Source organism: Rissa tridactyla, chromosome 2 (assembly GCF_028500815.1).
Source record: "Rissa tridactyla isolate bRisTri1 chromosome 2, bRisTri1.patW.cur.20221130, whole genome shotgun sequence".
In the NCBI taxonomy this organism is placed as follows: domain Eukaryota; kingdom Metazoa; phylum Chordata; class Aves; order Charadriiformes; family Laridae; genus Rissa; species Rissa tridactyla.
The window spans coordinates 13,305,097-13,323,902 of NC_071467.1; the positions used below are offsets into that span (position 1 = coordinate 13,305,097).

Here is an 18,806-nt window from a genome sequence, read left to right on the forward strand (position 1 = left end):
GTTCATTCCAATAACTATATTTATAAGCGTGAAATGTTCAGTGACTCTGGATGTGAGTTATTTCTGGTCTAGAAGCTGTCAAGGGGTACCTGCACCAGTAAAGATGACTTGCCCAGCAATACCCAGGGGCTTAGGTGACCTTATGGATAACCTTGCGTCAAATGAAAGGAATCACATCCAAGTGCATTTTCTGCAAGTACTCTACAGCAGTGTGCTCGCACAACAACACTAGCCAGAGGGTTGTAATAGTGCTTCCTTGTCTCTTTGCAAAGGTATGGTCACTTGAGGGGTATCTAGAAAGTGCTGATGGTAGCAAATGACCATCAGTTGTACAGTAAAACTCACTTGGATAGCTCTCATCAGATCTGAATGTTCCTTTTCTGGCTGGCTTCCACAAGCCACCAGACAGGTATAGACACACAAAACTTTTGCTTGTGTTGCAAGGCAGCCAGGCATGAACCAGCTCCATGAAGGTTCCTCCACTAGCAATCTCCTATAACTTATGCACTCCCCGGCTGCCCCTCTTGTCCGACCTCCCTAGAACACAGGGAAGGTGAACTTGGCTCTGTGTCCGTGTAGGCACAGCCTGATTTTCAGCCCTTGCAGCAAAGTCTTTGCATCTGTAGCACCAAGTTCCCATGGCTACCCTCCATATCCTATTTACTCTAGAGCATGCTGTTTGATTATGGGCTTGTAGTACTCTGTACTGTTTGCTCTGAGGCTAAAGCAGATAAAACTTCCCTCTGGCTGGGGACAGGCATGTGTCAGCATGACGCCCTGCCTGGACCACTGTTCAGCAGTTCCATGTTGTTTCTGTTGAGACATAAACTCTTCTTTCCCTTTACAGCTCCATTTCCTGACATTTTAATACCTGAACCGCTATCCTTCTTTCCCCTCAATAACCGTATGTATGTTGTGCATAAATAACCAGCAGGGATTATTCCCCTGTAGGGATTCAGTGAGAGAAAATGCAAATAGTTTAGAAAGTCACAACGTTCCCCCACTGCACACTTCCTCAATAGATCTTCTAAGCCCAAATCCCAATCAAGACAAGAGAGAACTGGTGATTGCTGTATCTTTGTTAGTTCAGACTCTTCAGCAACAAAGACACCAATGAAATAGATGAAGATGCGGCATAAGGACCCAAATCTATCCAATGGTTCAAATGCAATAATTTGAAATAAACAGAGATCTGAATGCTCACATGAAAGACTAAAGCAAACTATAGTATACTGTGTCTTGCAGAGCATGGAGCATAAGATAAATAAACTCCAACATATCTGTAATTAGTAAGAAGTTTAATGGTCTTGAGTTTTGTCTGCTCCAAAAGCCCAAATCCCTTGCTGTAAGGACCAGAGGAGAATCTTTTTAAAAGTAGTGTCCTTTAGCTAAATAATGCTTATGACACAAAACATGTGTTCCTGTTTGTGCCCAACAGTGAGTCAAGACACACATGGCTGGTTTATTACAAGACTGTAACTCAAGGCCTGCACTAAACACATAATAGTCCATGTTTTAAAAATTCCATAGAATTTGAGGCATAAGACTGCAAAATAAAACTACAGAAGGTGAAGACTTCTTTGTGGCTGAACTACAGGTTTTGGTGAATGGGGGGACTGTGGTGACAGGAGAAAAATGACAGTGGTGGGATGTGCAGGGGAATGTATCCTTAGCTTGGAAACAAAGGGGGTGTTAAGGGAAAAAAAATGGAGACTCTGCATGTCTCATGGATGTACCCACGCCTGTCAAAAACAAAAAATAATTACTAAAAATAAAAATAAAAAATTAAAACAAAATAAAAGAACTGCTGCACATTTAAGAGGAGAATTGCTACTAAGTACAGCTCCCAGCTTTATCAAGCCAGATCATCCATCTATCAGAGCCTTCTCAGGTTGTGTTCTTATGATTTCTAAAAGAAGCAGATCTTCTGGAGGAATTACACACCTGTAATGAATTATCTATCTCTAGAAGAGAAAAAAAAATTTCAAAAATGAGTCATTTCTCTATGGTAGGAGTCAGGCTGACATTTTTGGTTTCCTCTACCAGATACAGCAGTCTGAACTCACAGAATCTGAAGGCGGACTTAACGAAACAGTTAATGCAAAAAGAGTTAGCTCTCTGTTTACTTGGGAATGATAAGGAGTTTATTGCCCGTTTTATCAATACTAAACCCTAAGACGCAGTCAAAATGAGTTCACGTGAAATTAGTTGAAATACAATCCCCCACCTGCTCTACCCAGTTGCAATATTGATTTATGAGGCCTTACCCAGTGCATCTTTGTTTGCAATAATCAACCCTTTCTCGCCTTTTTTCTTCTTCAGCTTCATGCCAGCAAACAGCCCCTTTCTGAAAAAGCAAATAAAAGCAATCAGCGCAGTATCTTCAAGTCCTTTTCTGTGCTGGACTCAAATTTAACTCAAGGAGCTGTTAAGAAGAAGTTTTGATTTCCAAGTGAGATCATTATATTCTGATTTTCCTTTTATTGAAAGCAAATAAGAGAAAGCTCTGAGTTTATGCTTCATCCAATTTTGTTTATTTTTAAAATTTGGCCATGTACAGGCAAACATACTGAGAGAAGAGCCAAAACTTCTTTTCAAACCAAGACAGCAAGAGGCAAAGAAAGGAAATCCAAGATAAGTTTCCAATCTACTTACTTCCCACACATGTAATTCTTATGGCTGTGACAAGATCAGAGACAAAAGCTTCTCACAAATTACACGTTCCAGATCAAAATCAGTTTTCCAGTGAATTAAAACAAACGTAAAAGTGTTTGTGTAAACTTCCTTGGTGAGGACACCTACTGTATGAGTGGCATATACACCACAACAGCTTTTGCCATTTAGTCAGTTAGTTCTCGCTCCCTTCCAGCAGCAAAACCGTGAACAAGACTGGGCAAGGGTTTCTGTTCAGGCTGTGTTGTAGAGATGCTTCAGCCCAACATCAACCCCAGCTACCACTGCGTGAGGCTTTTCTGCCTCCCACTTCTTCCTATAAGGGAGTTGATCCAGCTAAAAATGAAACAACCTAGTTGAAGCTTTGTGAGGTCATTTTTAAGACGATTCCTGCCTAAAGTGGCTCTATAACCTCATTACGGCTTTCTTATTCCAGGAAAATGGAGTGTCCATGGGGTGAGATGCAGTCAGGGAAGCATGGGCCTGGTCTGTTTGTCATCACAGATAAAACATGTCATGACATTCAGCAAGGACCCACAGTGCAGTCCTGCTATTTGGGAAACTGGTGGCACAATTCCCCGTGGCCCCAAGGTGGGAGGCGGTAGAGGTGCCCAGCTGAGATAAAACACCTCTCCTAGTGACAGTGCAGACCCACGTTGGCTGTTCAGAGGTCTGTGCTGATTGTCCTTTTCCTATTTTACTCTTCCATTGGTCCTTCAGATCTTCAGTGAGTAGAAAGAGCAGAGAGAAAGAGCAGCTGTGTTTTGTAGAGCTGGTTTTAAGGAGGGGAGCAAAGGAAATATCTCTGCAAATGTCATACAGTATTTTCCCTCCCACGAAGGATCTTCATTTTCCTCCCATAGCCACCAGTCCCTCCTTCTTGGTTGCCAGCCAGCCTCAATCCACTGAACTCTTTGTCTGCCCTATGTCAGGGTGCAGGAGCACCTGTCCCACAATAGGACACTGATGCTGTTCTGGCATTTGCAAGCGCCGAACAGCGTATGACTACAAGGCTAATAACTTCAACAGTTTCCAAATCACACCTGAACTCCTGCTCCAACTTCACACTCTAGAGCCGAGGCAGGAGCTGATACTGCAGAGAAGAAAAGCTGTGGGAAGAAGATGGGACTTCTCCCCCTTGCCCCTGAGCAGGATCAGCCCAGCACCCATTCTCAGCAACGTGGAAGAGAGACAGCATTTTCTGTGTTAAAGCTCTGCCCAGACAGCCCCTTTCAACTCCAGATTTTGGAGAAAGGGGGAAGCAGCTGTCTGTCCTGAAATTGCCTTACACTTTGGGAAAGGACTGGCTGGTTTTTGTTTATCCTCATGGTTTTCTTATCTTTTCTTCCTTCTACAAAGTGTGTGTTTTTAAGCCACGTGATTCATCATTCGAGAGGGAGTGGGAATCAAATTTCTGAGCGCTGGAGCGTGCAGTTTAATTTTTCCAGGTTACTGAAGGCTTGAACCAGCGCTTAATGATGACCCTTAGAGTCTGCACATGTGTATTCTGCTGCCAATAAAGGTATGGCAAAACAGTAACAATAATGTAGGAAATATACACAGAATTTCCTCCTTAATAGTAAACCAGATGGTGCTTGGAATAGGGGTGGGAAATAATGGACTCTTGGCTTTGAATGCCTCAACTGAAACAAAAAAGAAAAATGGGAAAAGAAATCAGTAGAACCAAACCAGGTTTGAGAGGCTATTTTCATTAAATAAAAGCCTGTGGACTGATCATTTTGAATTAACCGGACCAACCTGACTTATAATCAGAATTCCAAAGTCATTGCAAACAATTCATTTTATTTGATGGGGAAAATGTAAATCTCATTGCTGCAGATCTTACCTGCTTGCTGAAATCAACACAGTTCCAATTTAATATTATATAGTACTGAAATATGTGGTTCCACTTGCAGGCACTTTGGTCCTTTTCAATTTGAAATGTCAAGAAAAACATTTCAGCATATCTGAAACATTTCATTTTGAAATGCTGGAATTACATGCTTTTATATTTTGAAAATATACTTCTTTGCATCTCATTTGGAGAGCTGAAACATTCCCTAAATCCCACGCAAATTTGTAAGCAGTAGTGGATTTCAAGCCACCTGGAACTTCACTTTTATTAGTATACCACTCTGTACTATTTTCCCAATTATTAGCCACATTGGTTCAAGAGGAGCTCTCTGTGGGCATGATTTCATACTAGAGGTTTTCCAAGGAAACAAATATGCTGCCGATTTCAGACGGAAAAACAATGCATGCTGATCATGAATTTTGTGCTATTAACTCTCCTGACAAACAAACCAGGTGGTGAGAGTGGAAAAATAAAGGTTTCAAAATAATGGCAACATTTTTCAGGTTCTCTGTTTGCCACAAGCAGGCAGTGATAAACACTCAGCACATATTTTTTTTCCCCCCCCTATCATCAGAGGACTCGTTTGCCTAAATTTCTGTAGGAATAAAAGCTTAGCTGGGGAAGTGCACAGCCCATCTAGCCCAAACAAACAGGCACCTACGAGCTGAGCAAACCTGACAGCAATCAGTGCTCAAACACCTGAAATCACCTGCAAACTCAAGGTGAATTTAACTATGGAGGGAAAGTTACTGCAAACTGGAAAGTGAAGCTGATAACGTTTAAAAGTTGTATTCAGAGCAAGCAAATTAAGCTTTACTGGCCAGGCCCAAGACGAATGTCAGCAGTGCTGGGCACAATCATGGAAAATGCACAACCTCTGTGTGTCAAAGAATGCCAAAACCCGACTAGTACGAGTAGGAATGCAGTACCAAGGCAAAAAGTTTCTCAAGCAAAGCAGGAGTCAGAGGGAAACCAGAGGGAATGGCCATTAATAAAGCCTCATGTAGAAACTGGGCTGTCTTCCATGATTTTTATATTTACATAACGCCAAAACTGCGTAAAGACAGAACTTCAGAAGGTGCCACAGAACGACAGAAAGAGAAACGGCCAAGCTTGAGATAACTCCACAGGTGCCAACAGTAAAATCTCTCTTTGAAGGAAACCAGATTTCAGTCTCAGCTTTTTAGTCCCCCAGAGGTTTGAGCACAGAGGTGCATCGGGGTGCACCTGACTGCTGCTGCACCCCTGGCCCCACCAGTCACCTCGGCCACGGGCAGCTGTGGTCATGCGGAGAACTGTCCCTCGAAAGCACCGGAGAAGCAGCAGGCACAAGCCACTTGCAAGGCTCAGCGATGGGAAAGGAGAAGAGCATGGGGTTGTTCACCAAGATGGCAGGGCAGCATTCATTACATACGGGATTTCCCAGAGAGAATCTTCTCTGTAAAGGTCTGAGCTAAGTAAATGAAGTTTTCAGGAAACTGAAGGTATCAATCCCTCACAATAGAGAGGCTCCATCACTTGGATATGTACACTGCTCATCATCCAGGGACAGCGTATGTCTTCCAAACATTGTGCGCATGGATAACATCCATAATGTTTAATGAAATCATTTAGCCTCCTTCAAAATGTTCTGTGGATACTCTTTTGGTGATAGAAAGGTTGTTCTCTTGGAAAGAAAAAGTAAAAGTAAGCTTTCTTCAAATTTCCACAAAGAATGTTTCTTTTCACCGCAGCTTCCAGACATAAATTCAATCAACTGCTGAAAATTACTCCTTTCCCTCTCCCCAGGATTGTGAAAATGGTCACAGGAAAATATTGCCAAGGAGGGAAAGTTTCAGGCCTCTGTGCAGTTTCACCAAATTTGATTATATCCCCAAAGTTACTCATACCCATCTGTTATCCCCAAGCCAGGCATAAAGCTGTGTGTGCCACCTCTAGGTAGACCCCAAAGACATTGTGAGGAAATGTCTCCCATGTTCCCTGAAGGACCTCCTGGCTGTCAGCAAGGCACAAACATGGCACTGTAAGAACCTGGGAAATCAGGAGAGACTTGGGGTGCCGAAAAAGTCTCTCATCTGTCTTGGACCTGTGTGAGGTTGGGGGTTGTTCGTATTGTGGTAGTACTGACAAATTTTAGTGAGGATTTAGCCCCCATATGCTACGTCCTGCACAAATACAGGTTTCCCATTGTGAGCGCCTTGATTAGAAGCAATTAAAAATCACCCATCCCAACTAATCAACATTGCTTAGTTCAAAGAGGACGGTGTCTCCCAGCTCCTTCCACATGAGGGTTGTAAAAAAATATGGAGCAAGGACGACTTTTTCTCTTCTGCATATGTACAGTGACAGTGTGGGCCCTGGTTTATGACTGGTTCATTGAGGTTTCCCTGATATAAATAGTAAATAAGACCGGGACACAAGTCATATCACAGCATTTGACTATATTCAGACCATGTTGTATTTGCGCCGAAAATCTGTAAATACAAGGGTTCATTTTCCGTTATCGGTGCCACAGGTCTGCTGCGTCTCTGAAATAATTTTCATACTCTTTGAAAAAGACTCACGAACTGTATTGTCCTCTCATCAAGATTTATCCATGTCAGCTTCCAGCTTTCCAGCTTGTTAGTTTTCCAAAAAATCCTTTCATGCTCTTTCTTTTTTATTTAAGCTGTCACATCATCACAGAGGCTTCATGATCACTTCTTGCACTGCATAATGTTCTCTCAGATATCCGATAATTGCAATTTGCAGTCTAATTTAAAGGAAAGCTGGCAAAAAAAGCACTTCAGAGTTGTCAGCAAGAAAGTATAAGTGACCTTACTAAATACTGAATCTCCTTGGAGTTTCTTCACATTGTTTAAACTTAGTTTCTTCTTCCAGCAAAATACTTTCAGAAGTCTGTGTGCTCAGAGAACTGACGTATGAGGAGAATGGTTTCGTGCTGTGGGAACGGTCACACATCATCCAGAGACAAACGGGCATTTCTAGGGTGTAGACACTTCTAACTGACTGTAGACACTTACTGTAGGATGGCTGGCAGAAATCAATTCTCCATCGGTTATAAAGTCAGAAGAATAACTTAAGCCACCTAAACACAGGCATGTGTAGCTCAAGGAGGGACCTTCTGTCCCCTTCCACAAGGCCCTCTCTCGGTGCAGCTTTCTACCTCTTGTTCAAGCAAAACCCAGTCTTGGGCTTAACCTGCACTAGACCAAGACACCTGCAAGGACCATTTTCGCAGCCATGAGCCCTTCCCTAGTGCTGGCGTGTGAGCCGTGCTCCGGGGGGCATGGAGGAACAAAACCAGGGAGCGAGATTTGGAAACACGGAGGGCAGACACAGAAACAAATCCTGTTTTATCCAGCACATCTCCTGAGACCATCCAGAAGTCCTCGTGTGGAGAGGGTGAGTGAGCTGCCAGCATCCTCCTGGCAGCAGAAAATCCTTATTGGACCAGCTGCCTTGCTTTTCCCCCCAAGTCCCTTCCTCCCTGGAAGCAGCAGTCTCAGCAAACTTTTTGACACCATCAAAATGATTTAGTTCAGGGATGATCAAAGGTTTGTGCAGCTCAGATCTGAGCCAGCTCCAGTGCCTAAGGATTGTAAAGCTGTGGGTAGGTGACTGAGAAAGTGTTAGATGCTGAAGAAAGAGCAAAAACAGCCTTCAGCCTTCTCGCACATGAATGTAAAATTTGTTAGGTGGGTCTGTATCTTTGCATTTTATTATTTGCATTTTGTAAGGTGGCTTGTATTCTTTTTTTGCAGCTCCTTAAAATTCTGCTTCTTTCAACATAACTTTCTTTTCCAAAAAGTTTTTCAGTAGATCAAACAATATTGCACTCAGTGAATAATTCTCTCCACATGATTAGTTCTAATTTTCATCAAATAAACACAGGCAAAAAAGAATATCATTCTCTAGGCTATAAAAATGTTTTCTCTTTCCTTTTTAAATGCAAAAACATAGGAAAGACTCTTGGCTCATTTTATCACTTCCACAATATGTACTGGTCATGGAAATTGAAAGGAAAAGTAAATTATCTCACAACTTAACCCACTCATTTCAAAGAGTAAAAGATAATTATAATACAGAGATGGGGCTTCAAAATAAAAAAAACTCTAATCAATCTAAAACTATAATGCAAGCATAATTGCTTAATTCAGAAACATTTTTTATTAAGCTAGTATGTCAACTGTGATAATAAATGAAGTCCCAGGGAAGAAATTTATTGCATTATATTTAATTGTCAAAGAGGGCCGAATAAAATAGCATCTCTGTTCTTGGACATATGGAAAGCAAAAAACATCTTATTGAATGGTTAATGATGTACTCATCTCATGCCTTTGTTTCTCAGGTTACAGAAGTTAAGGGAAGATTTTGCCTGTTTATTCATTTAATTTATCTCCTTTGCCAGTGCAGAGTTGCTTCATGCCGTATATTGTCAGATACTTTATTCTGATTCAGTAATGAGACTCCCTTTATCCCCAAATCCATTATTTCTGCTGTGGTTCTTTCACAGCCTGGAGCTCTCACTAGATGTCTTAACTTGTTTCCATTTTTCCTGATTTCCCACTGGCTCCGCTGTTTTGACAGCTGCAAGGATTTGCAATGGAAAAGCTTCAGCTCCTGGAGAAGGTGAGTACACATTCCTGTATGACAAGCTGCTGTTTAAAAAACAGCTGTGACACACACACAGGTATCAGTTCTGAAGCTTGGGGGGTGGGGGGGGGTCATATCTATGTGACACTATGACATAATATGTTTTGTCTCAACTATTAATATCTCATCAATAAGAAACCAAAGGTGACAATTCTGTGGTCAATATTAGTTGTATGCTAACTCTGTACATTCAAGAACAGGGTCTGCATCAGCTATTCCAACTCAGGAAAGAAATTCTGCCGTCTTTGTGGAGAATTCTCTGTAAAACTTCAGTCTATTGCACTGCAGCAGTCAAAAACTGAAATCAGCCATTGGGAAGTATAAGAAATGAGATAGAAATATGACAGGGCACATCATATGCCACTAAATTACTGCATTTTGGCTACTGCGTGCTGCTCTGATTGCCCCTCTCAAAAGGGACTCAAAACTCAGCCATGTGCAGAAAACACCGGTAAGTGTGGTCGGAGGAAGGTAACAGCTCCTGGCAGAAACCATTCAGCCTGGAAAAGAGATGATAGCCAGCAAAGTAAAAATAATCAAGCATGCCCGAGAAGCACTAAACTGGCAATCCAACGCAAGGAGACGGTCCCGGAGTCATCACTGGTGGTGTCTCAAGTCAGCAGCTCATTGTGCAGCATCAATTCAAAAAAGCCAACACAGTGCCGGGTATCGTCAGGATGGGTATTAGGAAGAAGGCAGTGAGTGTCATTTTGCCTCTAAAGCTTTGGTGAACTCACACGAGGTTATGATGGGATCACAGAATAATTCAGGTTGACATCTTGGATACTGTGTGCAGCTTTGGTCTCCACCTCTCAAGAAAGATAACGGGGCTAGAAGAGGCACAGGGAAAGGGTGGGAGAAGCCACCCTATGAGAGACTGAAAGAGTTGGAACTCTTTATTTGGAGAAGGGGTGACTAAGTAGGAATAGGATCAAAGTTTATAAAATTAAGCTGGTGAATAAGGTGAAAGCAGAGCTGCTTGTTGCTCAGCAAAACCCACAACACTAGAATGAGGACGCACTTGATGAAAGAGGTCTAAAAAATAGTAAAAGGATCAGACAGGGATGTATCCATTAACACTCATGATAAAAATGTTCTGGGTGCTGGGGGGAATGGAGCACAGAAAGCGGCCAGGCTCATGTGCTCTTCCTGCACATCACCTCCTTTTGCCACTGCTGGAGACAGAGCACCTTGCCAGATGGACACTGGATCTGACCTCACAGGGTGTTTCTCATGTTCTGCTGGTTCCCTGATCATAAATATCAGATCTGTCCTTGGCTGGGTCACCTGACAGTCATGCTAGATTTGAATCAGGTATGGCTTCATTATCACATTTCTGTCAGAATGATGAAAGCACGCAAGCTTTTTCCAGAATTATAACTAATCCAGCATAAAACCTGATAGTGAAAAGAATAATCCGTTCTTGAAACAAACTTGAACAGGAAGGTGAGCTCATCCCCAATTAGCATGGCTTCATGTGATCACCATGTTCTTGAGAGGCACCTGGATTTACTGTATTGTCTAACCGCAGCTGAGGTGGTGTTTGGAAGTGAGATATAAAATAATGAGTGACACGGAGAGATGAATAGAGAAGGATTTTCTCAGTTTCACTCCCCAGACCACAGAACAGGAGCACTTGACGACATTATCAGGCAACAAGTTTAAAACAAATGAGCAGAAGTGTTCTTCAGCGAGACACATAAATCATAAGGCACGTCACAAGGAAGGTTGTTGAGCCCAAAGAGTTCAAAGAGATTTCAGGTAAATTTATGGAGTTAGTGGCCAGAGGGTCCAATATCCATCCAGCTCATAAACTTCCTAACTGCACGTAACTGCTAAGGGCAAGATCAATCCCTCATGCCTGGTTCACAGACTCTTTTCCCAAGTATCCACCCTTGGTTCCTCTCAGGAGGCAAAAACTCAGGTGAAGGCAACCTTATGTTTTGACCCAGTTGCTTCCGTGTTTTAGCATTTTAATTAAAAAAATATTATTTCCCTAGATGCTGTTATAAGCAGAATGCCTAAAAGATGATCTGGAAGAAGAAACACCAGGTATATTCAAACACACTCTGAACAACCTATAATTTGAACTTTTGAATTATGCACAGTTCTGCCACAAATGATCTCAAACTCCAAAGCTCTGAGAAGGCTTCAGAGAGAGCAACGCCAGAGCACGGGACCTCTTCAAACACTGGCCATTTACCCAGGCACATATAGCCTTGGTTCTGCCAAATCCTGTCCCTTCTGCAGAAAAGCAATGAATTTTTATTGACGGCTTTAGCACCCTTATACATCATGAGTCATGACAGCAACGAAGCCGCATCCTGAACAGGTGCAAATTAGTGGTTATTTTCAACAACTTGTCTTAGTTCAACGAACAAGAGCTGGGTAACAGATTACTAAATACTAACATACACCTACAAAATAAAGAATGCAGTTATTACACACAGGGGGTTCTTTTTGCCTGTTCCTGCACCTCTTAGAGTCCTTTCCCTGCTCCGCAGGGAGCTTGAGCCAACACCTGCTGGTCTCAGAAAGTCTTCCTTGACTTTCTGCAGGTAGAAACGATTAAAGAAAGCAAAAGGGCAGTATGGAATAGACAAATACCAGCAATAATAATCATGTCTGCCAGGAGCAGTTAAACATTAAATGACTTGTTTGGTTTCTTTTCCTTCAAGAAGTTGTCTTTAAATATAATTAGCTGAATTTTACTCAAACCTTGGAAGAATTCCCTGAGGGTATTAGACATACCTGTGGGCCTGAGGTGCCACTGCTGAGGGCTCCATTCTTCTGTCTTTCTTCCAGTCGCAACCTCTTACATTCTGAACAGAGTCTCCAAGCTCCTATTTGCATTTAAGGCTGCATGGAAGTTTGCTACTTGCTGGTAGCAAGTGTGGTGCCTGGTTAGTCAAGATGGTAAACACTGAACAGGAGCAAAGACTTATCCCTGTACAAACATTGACTACTCTTGTTCTGCAGAGACCTGTGGGAGGAAGCCAGCGAGGCACACACTGCCCTCGAGCAACAGCTCAAAGCTAAAAGGATGCGGAGATTTTCCCACCCACCAAGACACCTTGTCCAGGTTTAGATTTCAGACAGACCAACCAACCACTCTTGGGGAAAATAGGCCTATTGTAAGTATTCATGTATGTACACCCTATTATTATTTAATAAGAACATTGTTTGTTTTTCTCTATTTCCTCACTTTTTCCACCTATAACTTGCCTGACTTCTTTCTATTGCAGCCCACCATACAGGGCTCTGGCTTGTGGTTCCCCCTTCAACTCTTCTCATCTCCCCAGTTAAAAGGATTAATATGTGTTATCTTTAGTTAGTAAACTTTCACGTTATCACAGCTCTTGCCTCCGTATGTACAGCTACTTCCTTGACATTTCCTCCTGGACATACTCCAGTCCTTGCTGAGAACAAGTTACAGAGGAACTGTAACTGACCTATAGAGAGGGTAGTCTGTTATTATGGGAACTGACCTATAGAGAGGATAACAGATAACAGTTTCTATTATTATGGCAACTGACCTATAGAGAGGATTATTACCATGAGGCTGAACGTCTCTTTAAGGACTTCTTTGTAATCACGTATTTGAACCCCAGCAGAGTGGGGGGGATTCATTCTTCCCAAGATACATAATTAAGTTCCCTGCTGTGATGAAGTACCCATAGCATGTGAGGCATCAGTGGTTTTACTGCAGTGAGAAACGCAGCAGAGAAATGAAATGTTGTTAGGTGGCTTAACCCAAGTGATCAGCCACCTTCAAAATCCTGCACCTTTTTGTTTCTTTTGGGTGACTTTGCAGGTCAGGCTTATTTGCTCTGCCTGGGTTCAACAAGGGACAAGCTTCCAGCCTAACTGTCCAGAAGCTGCCCTGCCAGTCATACTCTTTTTTGACTTGAGTGGTTGGGCAAAGCTCTGCTAGGAGGAAAAACGGTAATTAAATCAGATATCCCGTGCAATCCTATATCTTTAAAAAGCATGTGCCAAATCCCCTTTTCTCCAGTGGAGCAGAAAATGAATTATGAATTGCCTTTTTTTTTTTTTCTTCATTCACCCTTCTGAAGTCCACAGTTAGCCTCAAGTTCTTATTCTGTTTTTTTATGGGGGTGCTTTTCTTCAATTTCTTTTCTTACTTTCTCTCTACTTCCTTCCCTTTTTAACCCAAAAAAGCCACCATAAGGAATAATAACCATAACAGAAATCACCAGCAGCACATGCCTTAGGTTTGGGTGGTGATGTGTCTATGCCCCAGGCAGTTACTTTAGCTTTCTAATTCCCTTGAAAGGCTTAATAACTTCTTCAGCGAAAAGCACGAGCTACACTAAGGAAGGGGGTAGCAATGTGTATAATAGCGTACAGTAGCACATCTAGTCCAGGCAGCCTTGGCTGACAGCAGGGCAGTGTGGTCCCTTGGGACACGCCACACAACACTGCCACGTGAAAGCACATTCACCAAAGCCGGGTTTTAAAGCACTCCGTTTCTAGATGAAATCCTAAACACCGTGAGCAGCCAGTGGGCCCTCTCAGTGAAGCATTGCTCACAGCCTGGGAACATTACCAAAAAAAAAAGAAAAAAAAAAAAAAAAGACAACATCAGCCTTTTTGTTGCATGACTTACAGCAGACTGTCTTGCAGGACTGACACCAGCGTAGAACAGTTTCACTACCTTGCCCTAAAATTTGCAACTGAGTAAGCTGAACTGGGAGCTCTGCAGAGAGTCCCAGGCACCCTGAGCACCCACCAGTGGCTGATCAGTTTTGGTCACCAGCATCCGGACAACCAAACTCTTCTTGTGAAGGCTGGAAGCCACCTACACCATCCAGGTCCCAAATACCTTTCTTTTTGGCACACAAATCTTCCCATAAGACCTGAAACAAGCCGGCAAGCATCTCCTTTCCTCAGCTGGAAACAGTGGCTCTACACTGACCACCCAATTAGTACTTGAGTAGCAAAAGCTGAGGTGACCTTTCAGCAGTTGCTCTGTCCTAATCAGAACTTTTTTCTTTTTCTTTCTTTTTTTGGTTTTTGTGGGGTTTTTTTTTTTTTGAGATGGTAACAAAACCAGCTCTTGCTTAAAAGGTCTAAAGAGGAGGCACTTTGTTGGGAAGAAGGAGAAAGAAGAGATTTTCTGTGTTTTGACTGTTTAATTTTGTTTGAACATTTGAAATGTTTTCAGACTTACGAACTTTAACAGCCAAGGTTCAACACGCAAAGAGGTGTAAATCAGCCCCCAGGCTATATGGGATGCCGGCCTTGAGCCGCCTTGGGCTTTTTTAAGGGGAGGTTTAATGGTGAAAGACATGGATGTTAACGTGTATGCTGCTCCTCAGTCTGTGTGCCTGCAGACTGGCAAGTGTTGGCGTGGAGGAGAAGTCCCACTGACTGTTTTATAACTAAGCGTAGTAACAGTAAGGAAAGGCTGTGAGGCTGGCATCTCCTCTCCTCATGGCCAGGAAGGACCGCATTGTTATTCTTCCAGCTGCCCTGCAACAAACAGGGCAGAAGCAGGCTCCATATGTGTGCCTATATATATACTGAAATCTATCCATGTTTGCAGAGCACCTGGTACAACAGGGAGCCTTTTCCCAGGAACCACCCCTTCCTTTTATTATTAATCACTAAGAAAGTCATGGCTGCTGTATAGCAGATACGTGCTGAATTATTGAAACCAATCTACGTGATGTTTCCTACCGGTACAACCATTGTACTGAAAATTCCTTGCCCCTCACCCTTTGCCTGTCTTTGTTAGTGAAACTAATAGCTCTTCAGGACAGAGACTGCCTCTGTGCACATATCCCAGCCCAAACACAGTGGGGTCCTGGCCTCTAACTGCCATTGTATCAAGGGCAGTGAAAAATATCACCAAAATAATTCTGTCTATTGCTGTGGCACACAGTAAATGCCCCCTGAGGTATCCAGGCTTGGGATAACAGGCTTCAGGGAGGTGCTAGCCAAAACTGAAACTTTCTTCAGCAAGTTGTTGACAGCATCCTATTGAAAATGGTGTAAAATAAAGGTGGCTGGTTCTTGACACCCTGCCTCCACCACCCATCCCACACAGATCACAAAACACATCACAAATCGCTGCCTGGGGGGTGATGTTTCCCTAAGCCTTGCCTCTTTCCTCCCCTCCCCTAGTAAATCCATCCCCAGTAGTATTTGTTGAACTCATTTATTTTTCCCACCGTGCTGAGAGGCCGCCTGGCCTTTGCATCTCCTGTTGCCGTCCAGCAGAAACCGCCCCCCGGGCCAGGCTGTGAGCATCACCCGCCGGCCACAGCACCGATGCCTTCGTGCTGGCTGTGCAAGGCGGCGCAGGGCAGGGATCCCTCTGCCCGATGAACTGCTCTGTGCCATGGGAACAGCCCAACAGATCGTGCTGGGGATTCATTTTATGAATCTGAGGCCGAAGAGAAAACTCCTTGTATTTACAAAGGGGGTGTTTCTCCGAGCTGTCTGATAAACCGAGGTGGGGGCTCTGCCCAGCACCAAGTCAAAGGACATTTAGGAGTGTCAAGAAATAGAAAGCTTACATAAGGGGAGGTTTCCAATAGTCAATACATTAAACCAGTGACTCAGCCCCTCTTCTCTCATAAAAAAATAGACCAGTCCTGGGCTAAGCCAGGTCTACAGTGAAAGGGAAGAGATAAGAAGGAAATCAAGACATAGTCTGTTTCCAGCCTCACTCCTGCCTCATCCATAAACTTCCGTAGTTTTGGGTGGTCTGTTCCATTAATGGATTTAAAACATTTACGGAATCACGGAAGTTTTCAGAGTTGGAAGGGACCTCTAGAGATCATCTAGTCCAACTCCCCTGCTAAAGCAGAATTGCCCAGAGCACATCACTCAGGACTGCATCCAGGCAAGTCTTGAAAATCTCCAGAGAAGGGGACTCCACAGCCTCCCTGGGCAGCCTGTTCCAGTGCTCTGTCACCCCCACCGTAAAGAGGTTTTTTCTCATATTTGATCGGACCTGTCCCATGGGAAAAGCATCAGGAGATTTAAGTGTAGTTTGAGAAGTGCTCTGATTGAAACCACAGTGTTTACAGAGATGGGCCAGTGCCTCTAAGGCTTGAACAAAATAGTTCCTCGCAACTACCATAGGCACTTAGCAAACCAGACGTATTGTTTTGGACTTCTCTGATGGGTACAGAATATTGTTCTCAATCACCTTTGAAACCCTGAAGGACCCAGTGCCTTTTGCTCTGTGGGATCTGGACTGAGCCACTGGCCCAGGTTGCCCAGAGAGGATGCCCCATCCCTGGAAATATTCAAGGTCAGGTTGGACGGGGCTCTGAGCAACATGATCTAGTTGAAGATGTCCCTGGTCATTGCAGGGGGGTTGGACTAGATGGCCTTGAAAGGTCCCTTCCAACCCAAACCATTCTATGATTCTAAATGGTCCCGAACTCGGCATGTTGTTGCCAAATGCAAGCAGCTATAAACAGGAGTTAACTTATTTTGTGGTATGTCAGAGAACGTGAACCTCAAATCGTTTGCTGCTGGGGAGTCCTCAATGTGTTGGAACAACCTTATTTGAGAGAAAGCGTTTTGGTTCTTTGCTTTGTTTCTCTTGTTTAGAAGAACTGAGAAACTTCAATAGGCCATCTCCTCAGCAGGTATAAATTGGTGTGTTATCTCAGTGACTGGGTAGCCCTAGAAACGGGATTACTGTAATTTTTAAGGGAAGAATCCATGTGTTAAAAACTATGCAGGGGTATCTAGCTAATGATCCAGCTGAAAATAAGTAAAGAGGTTTGGTAGAGCCTAGTACAAAATGCAGGATTTGACTTTTACAAGTGATGCTGCAGAGCTGATCATGGGCCAAGAGAAGTGCAGATATGGAAGTATCTGTACTGGATCGTAGCAGGAGCATTTTCCCAATGCTTCCTGCAGCTTTGGTGAGCCTCTTGCAGGGCGGTCAGCCAGGGATGGAGAGCCAGATCCTGCCAACCGCTGCGAGTCCTGGCTGGTGCGGGGCAATGCTGCCGGGTTACCCTCAGTCGGTGCACTTCTAACTGAATATTGAACTGATGGGTGCTCTGGTGTAAAGGAAAGGGTTTCAAATTTGAAAAACAAAATAAATGCTTTGTGGAAGTGTTTTTCATTCAGGGCATTCAGTGCCCTGCCTAGGGGGACCTCAGCTTTGTGATATCATCTCTAACTCAATCTTTTTGCACTTGCTTTACTAGAAATTTTTATTTTAGGAAGAAAAAAACATACTGAAGTGCATAGGGCGCCCTGAACTGTGATCCCAGCTTTGCCTCAAGGCAGCGGTGCAGCTGCTGGCAGGTCTCCGTGTCCCGGCTTCCCCTCCCACCTACCTGGTCCTACCTCAGGTGCTGCGGCGTGGCTCAGGCAGCACAAAGTGGCTCAGCCCCCTGCTAGTTCCTTTGTTTCTACTTTTGCAATGTCCTACAAACCTCTTGTATCTACAGAAATAACGAAGCATCAGTGACAGCCTTGGGTCAGAGAGACGACTCATTGCCAGGTCAGCCAGGAGAGGTCTATAATCAGCCCATAGTCAGTGCCGATACCTCACTTGGCGCTCTGTGGGTGTAAAAACAACCCTGGGTCTCCGTCCTGAACAGGACCTAGCTTTGTTCCCATGAAGTCAGGCAGACAAGTATCCTTTATTGAGCCATTTCTCACAGTCAGTGGTTCAACCCTTCACAGTCGGTGCCAGGTCTCACTGTACAAGCCTGTGTTTTGCAGCTCAGCTGTGCATCCTACTTCTCCCCAAGGGGCTTGTTATTTTGCAGTACTCTGAACATACTTAGCTTCGACTTTCTGAAGACTGTTGGCAGGATTTGTCAGTAAATTACTGTGGAGCTAGAAGGGAAGAGGAATAATAACTCCCATCTGGGTGGACTTAGCACACAGTAAGATGTAAGGTTTGGGCATTGTTGTAGGACCAACCCCAAGTCAGAAGTTAGTCTCTTGTCAAGGTACGAATTAAGCCACAGGATTTAGCTCCTCTCCCTCCCTTCCCCGTACACACGTTCCCAGTCATTGAAGGCTGCCTGCCCTGTGGCCTGGCCTAAGGAAACATCCTTAGGGCTGCCCTATTTTTACTGAACACCGTCGGTCTCAAAGGCAAAGCCATGGGCTCCCCCGTGCTCTGATGAGGATACAATGCTCTGCCTTCTGCTCAGTGCAGGGTCCAGTGTCCAGCTGTCAGGACTCATGGCCCAAACCCACATCCCACCAATACAACTCCCAAACTGCTGACCAGTTCATCACTCTCCAGTGATGACGAGAAATTTTCTGTGAATGCCAATTAAGCAGTGACATTTGCAAAGATGCTTCTGTTTTATCAGCACGTTGTTTGCACTGGAACGTAATGGTTGGCCGTTCAGCAGGGAAATATTAATCCCAAATGAATCCTTTCTGGCATAGGAACAAAACCAGACTGTTTGCTGCAGGAAGTACTCGGCATCTGAGCTCATCACATACACAATGAGATTTTCTACCAAGTAGACATGAAGTTTAAAGACTGTTCAGGAGGCCAAGCAGGTTGGTTTCCATAAACAAAAAGGTGTCTGAGCACAAAGCAGCTCGGAAGTCACTCTGTCTGTCAGACGGCCTTTTTTTTTAATTATTATTTTGC

The 18,806-nt window shown here is 43.7% G+C and overlaps 1 protein-coding gene across 1 annotated transcript in view; it reads right to left on the reverse strand.

Moving 5' to 3' along the window:
- The window catches only part of FER1L6 (fer-1 like family member 6), a 93,625-nt gene that overhangs the window by 65,623 nt on the left and 9,196 nt on the right, over positions 1-18,806 (reverse strand). Inside the window, exon 2 of the mRNA XM_054193519.1 lies at positions 2,268-2,347. Within this exon, the coding sequence (XP_054049494.1) occupies positions 2,268-2,347 (80 nt within the window). The remainder of the gene's footprint in view (positions 1-2,267; positions 2,348-18,806) is intronic.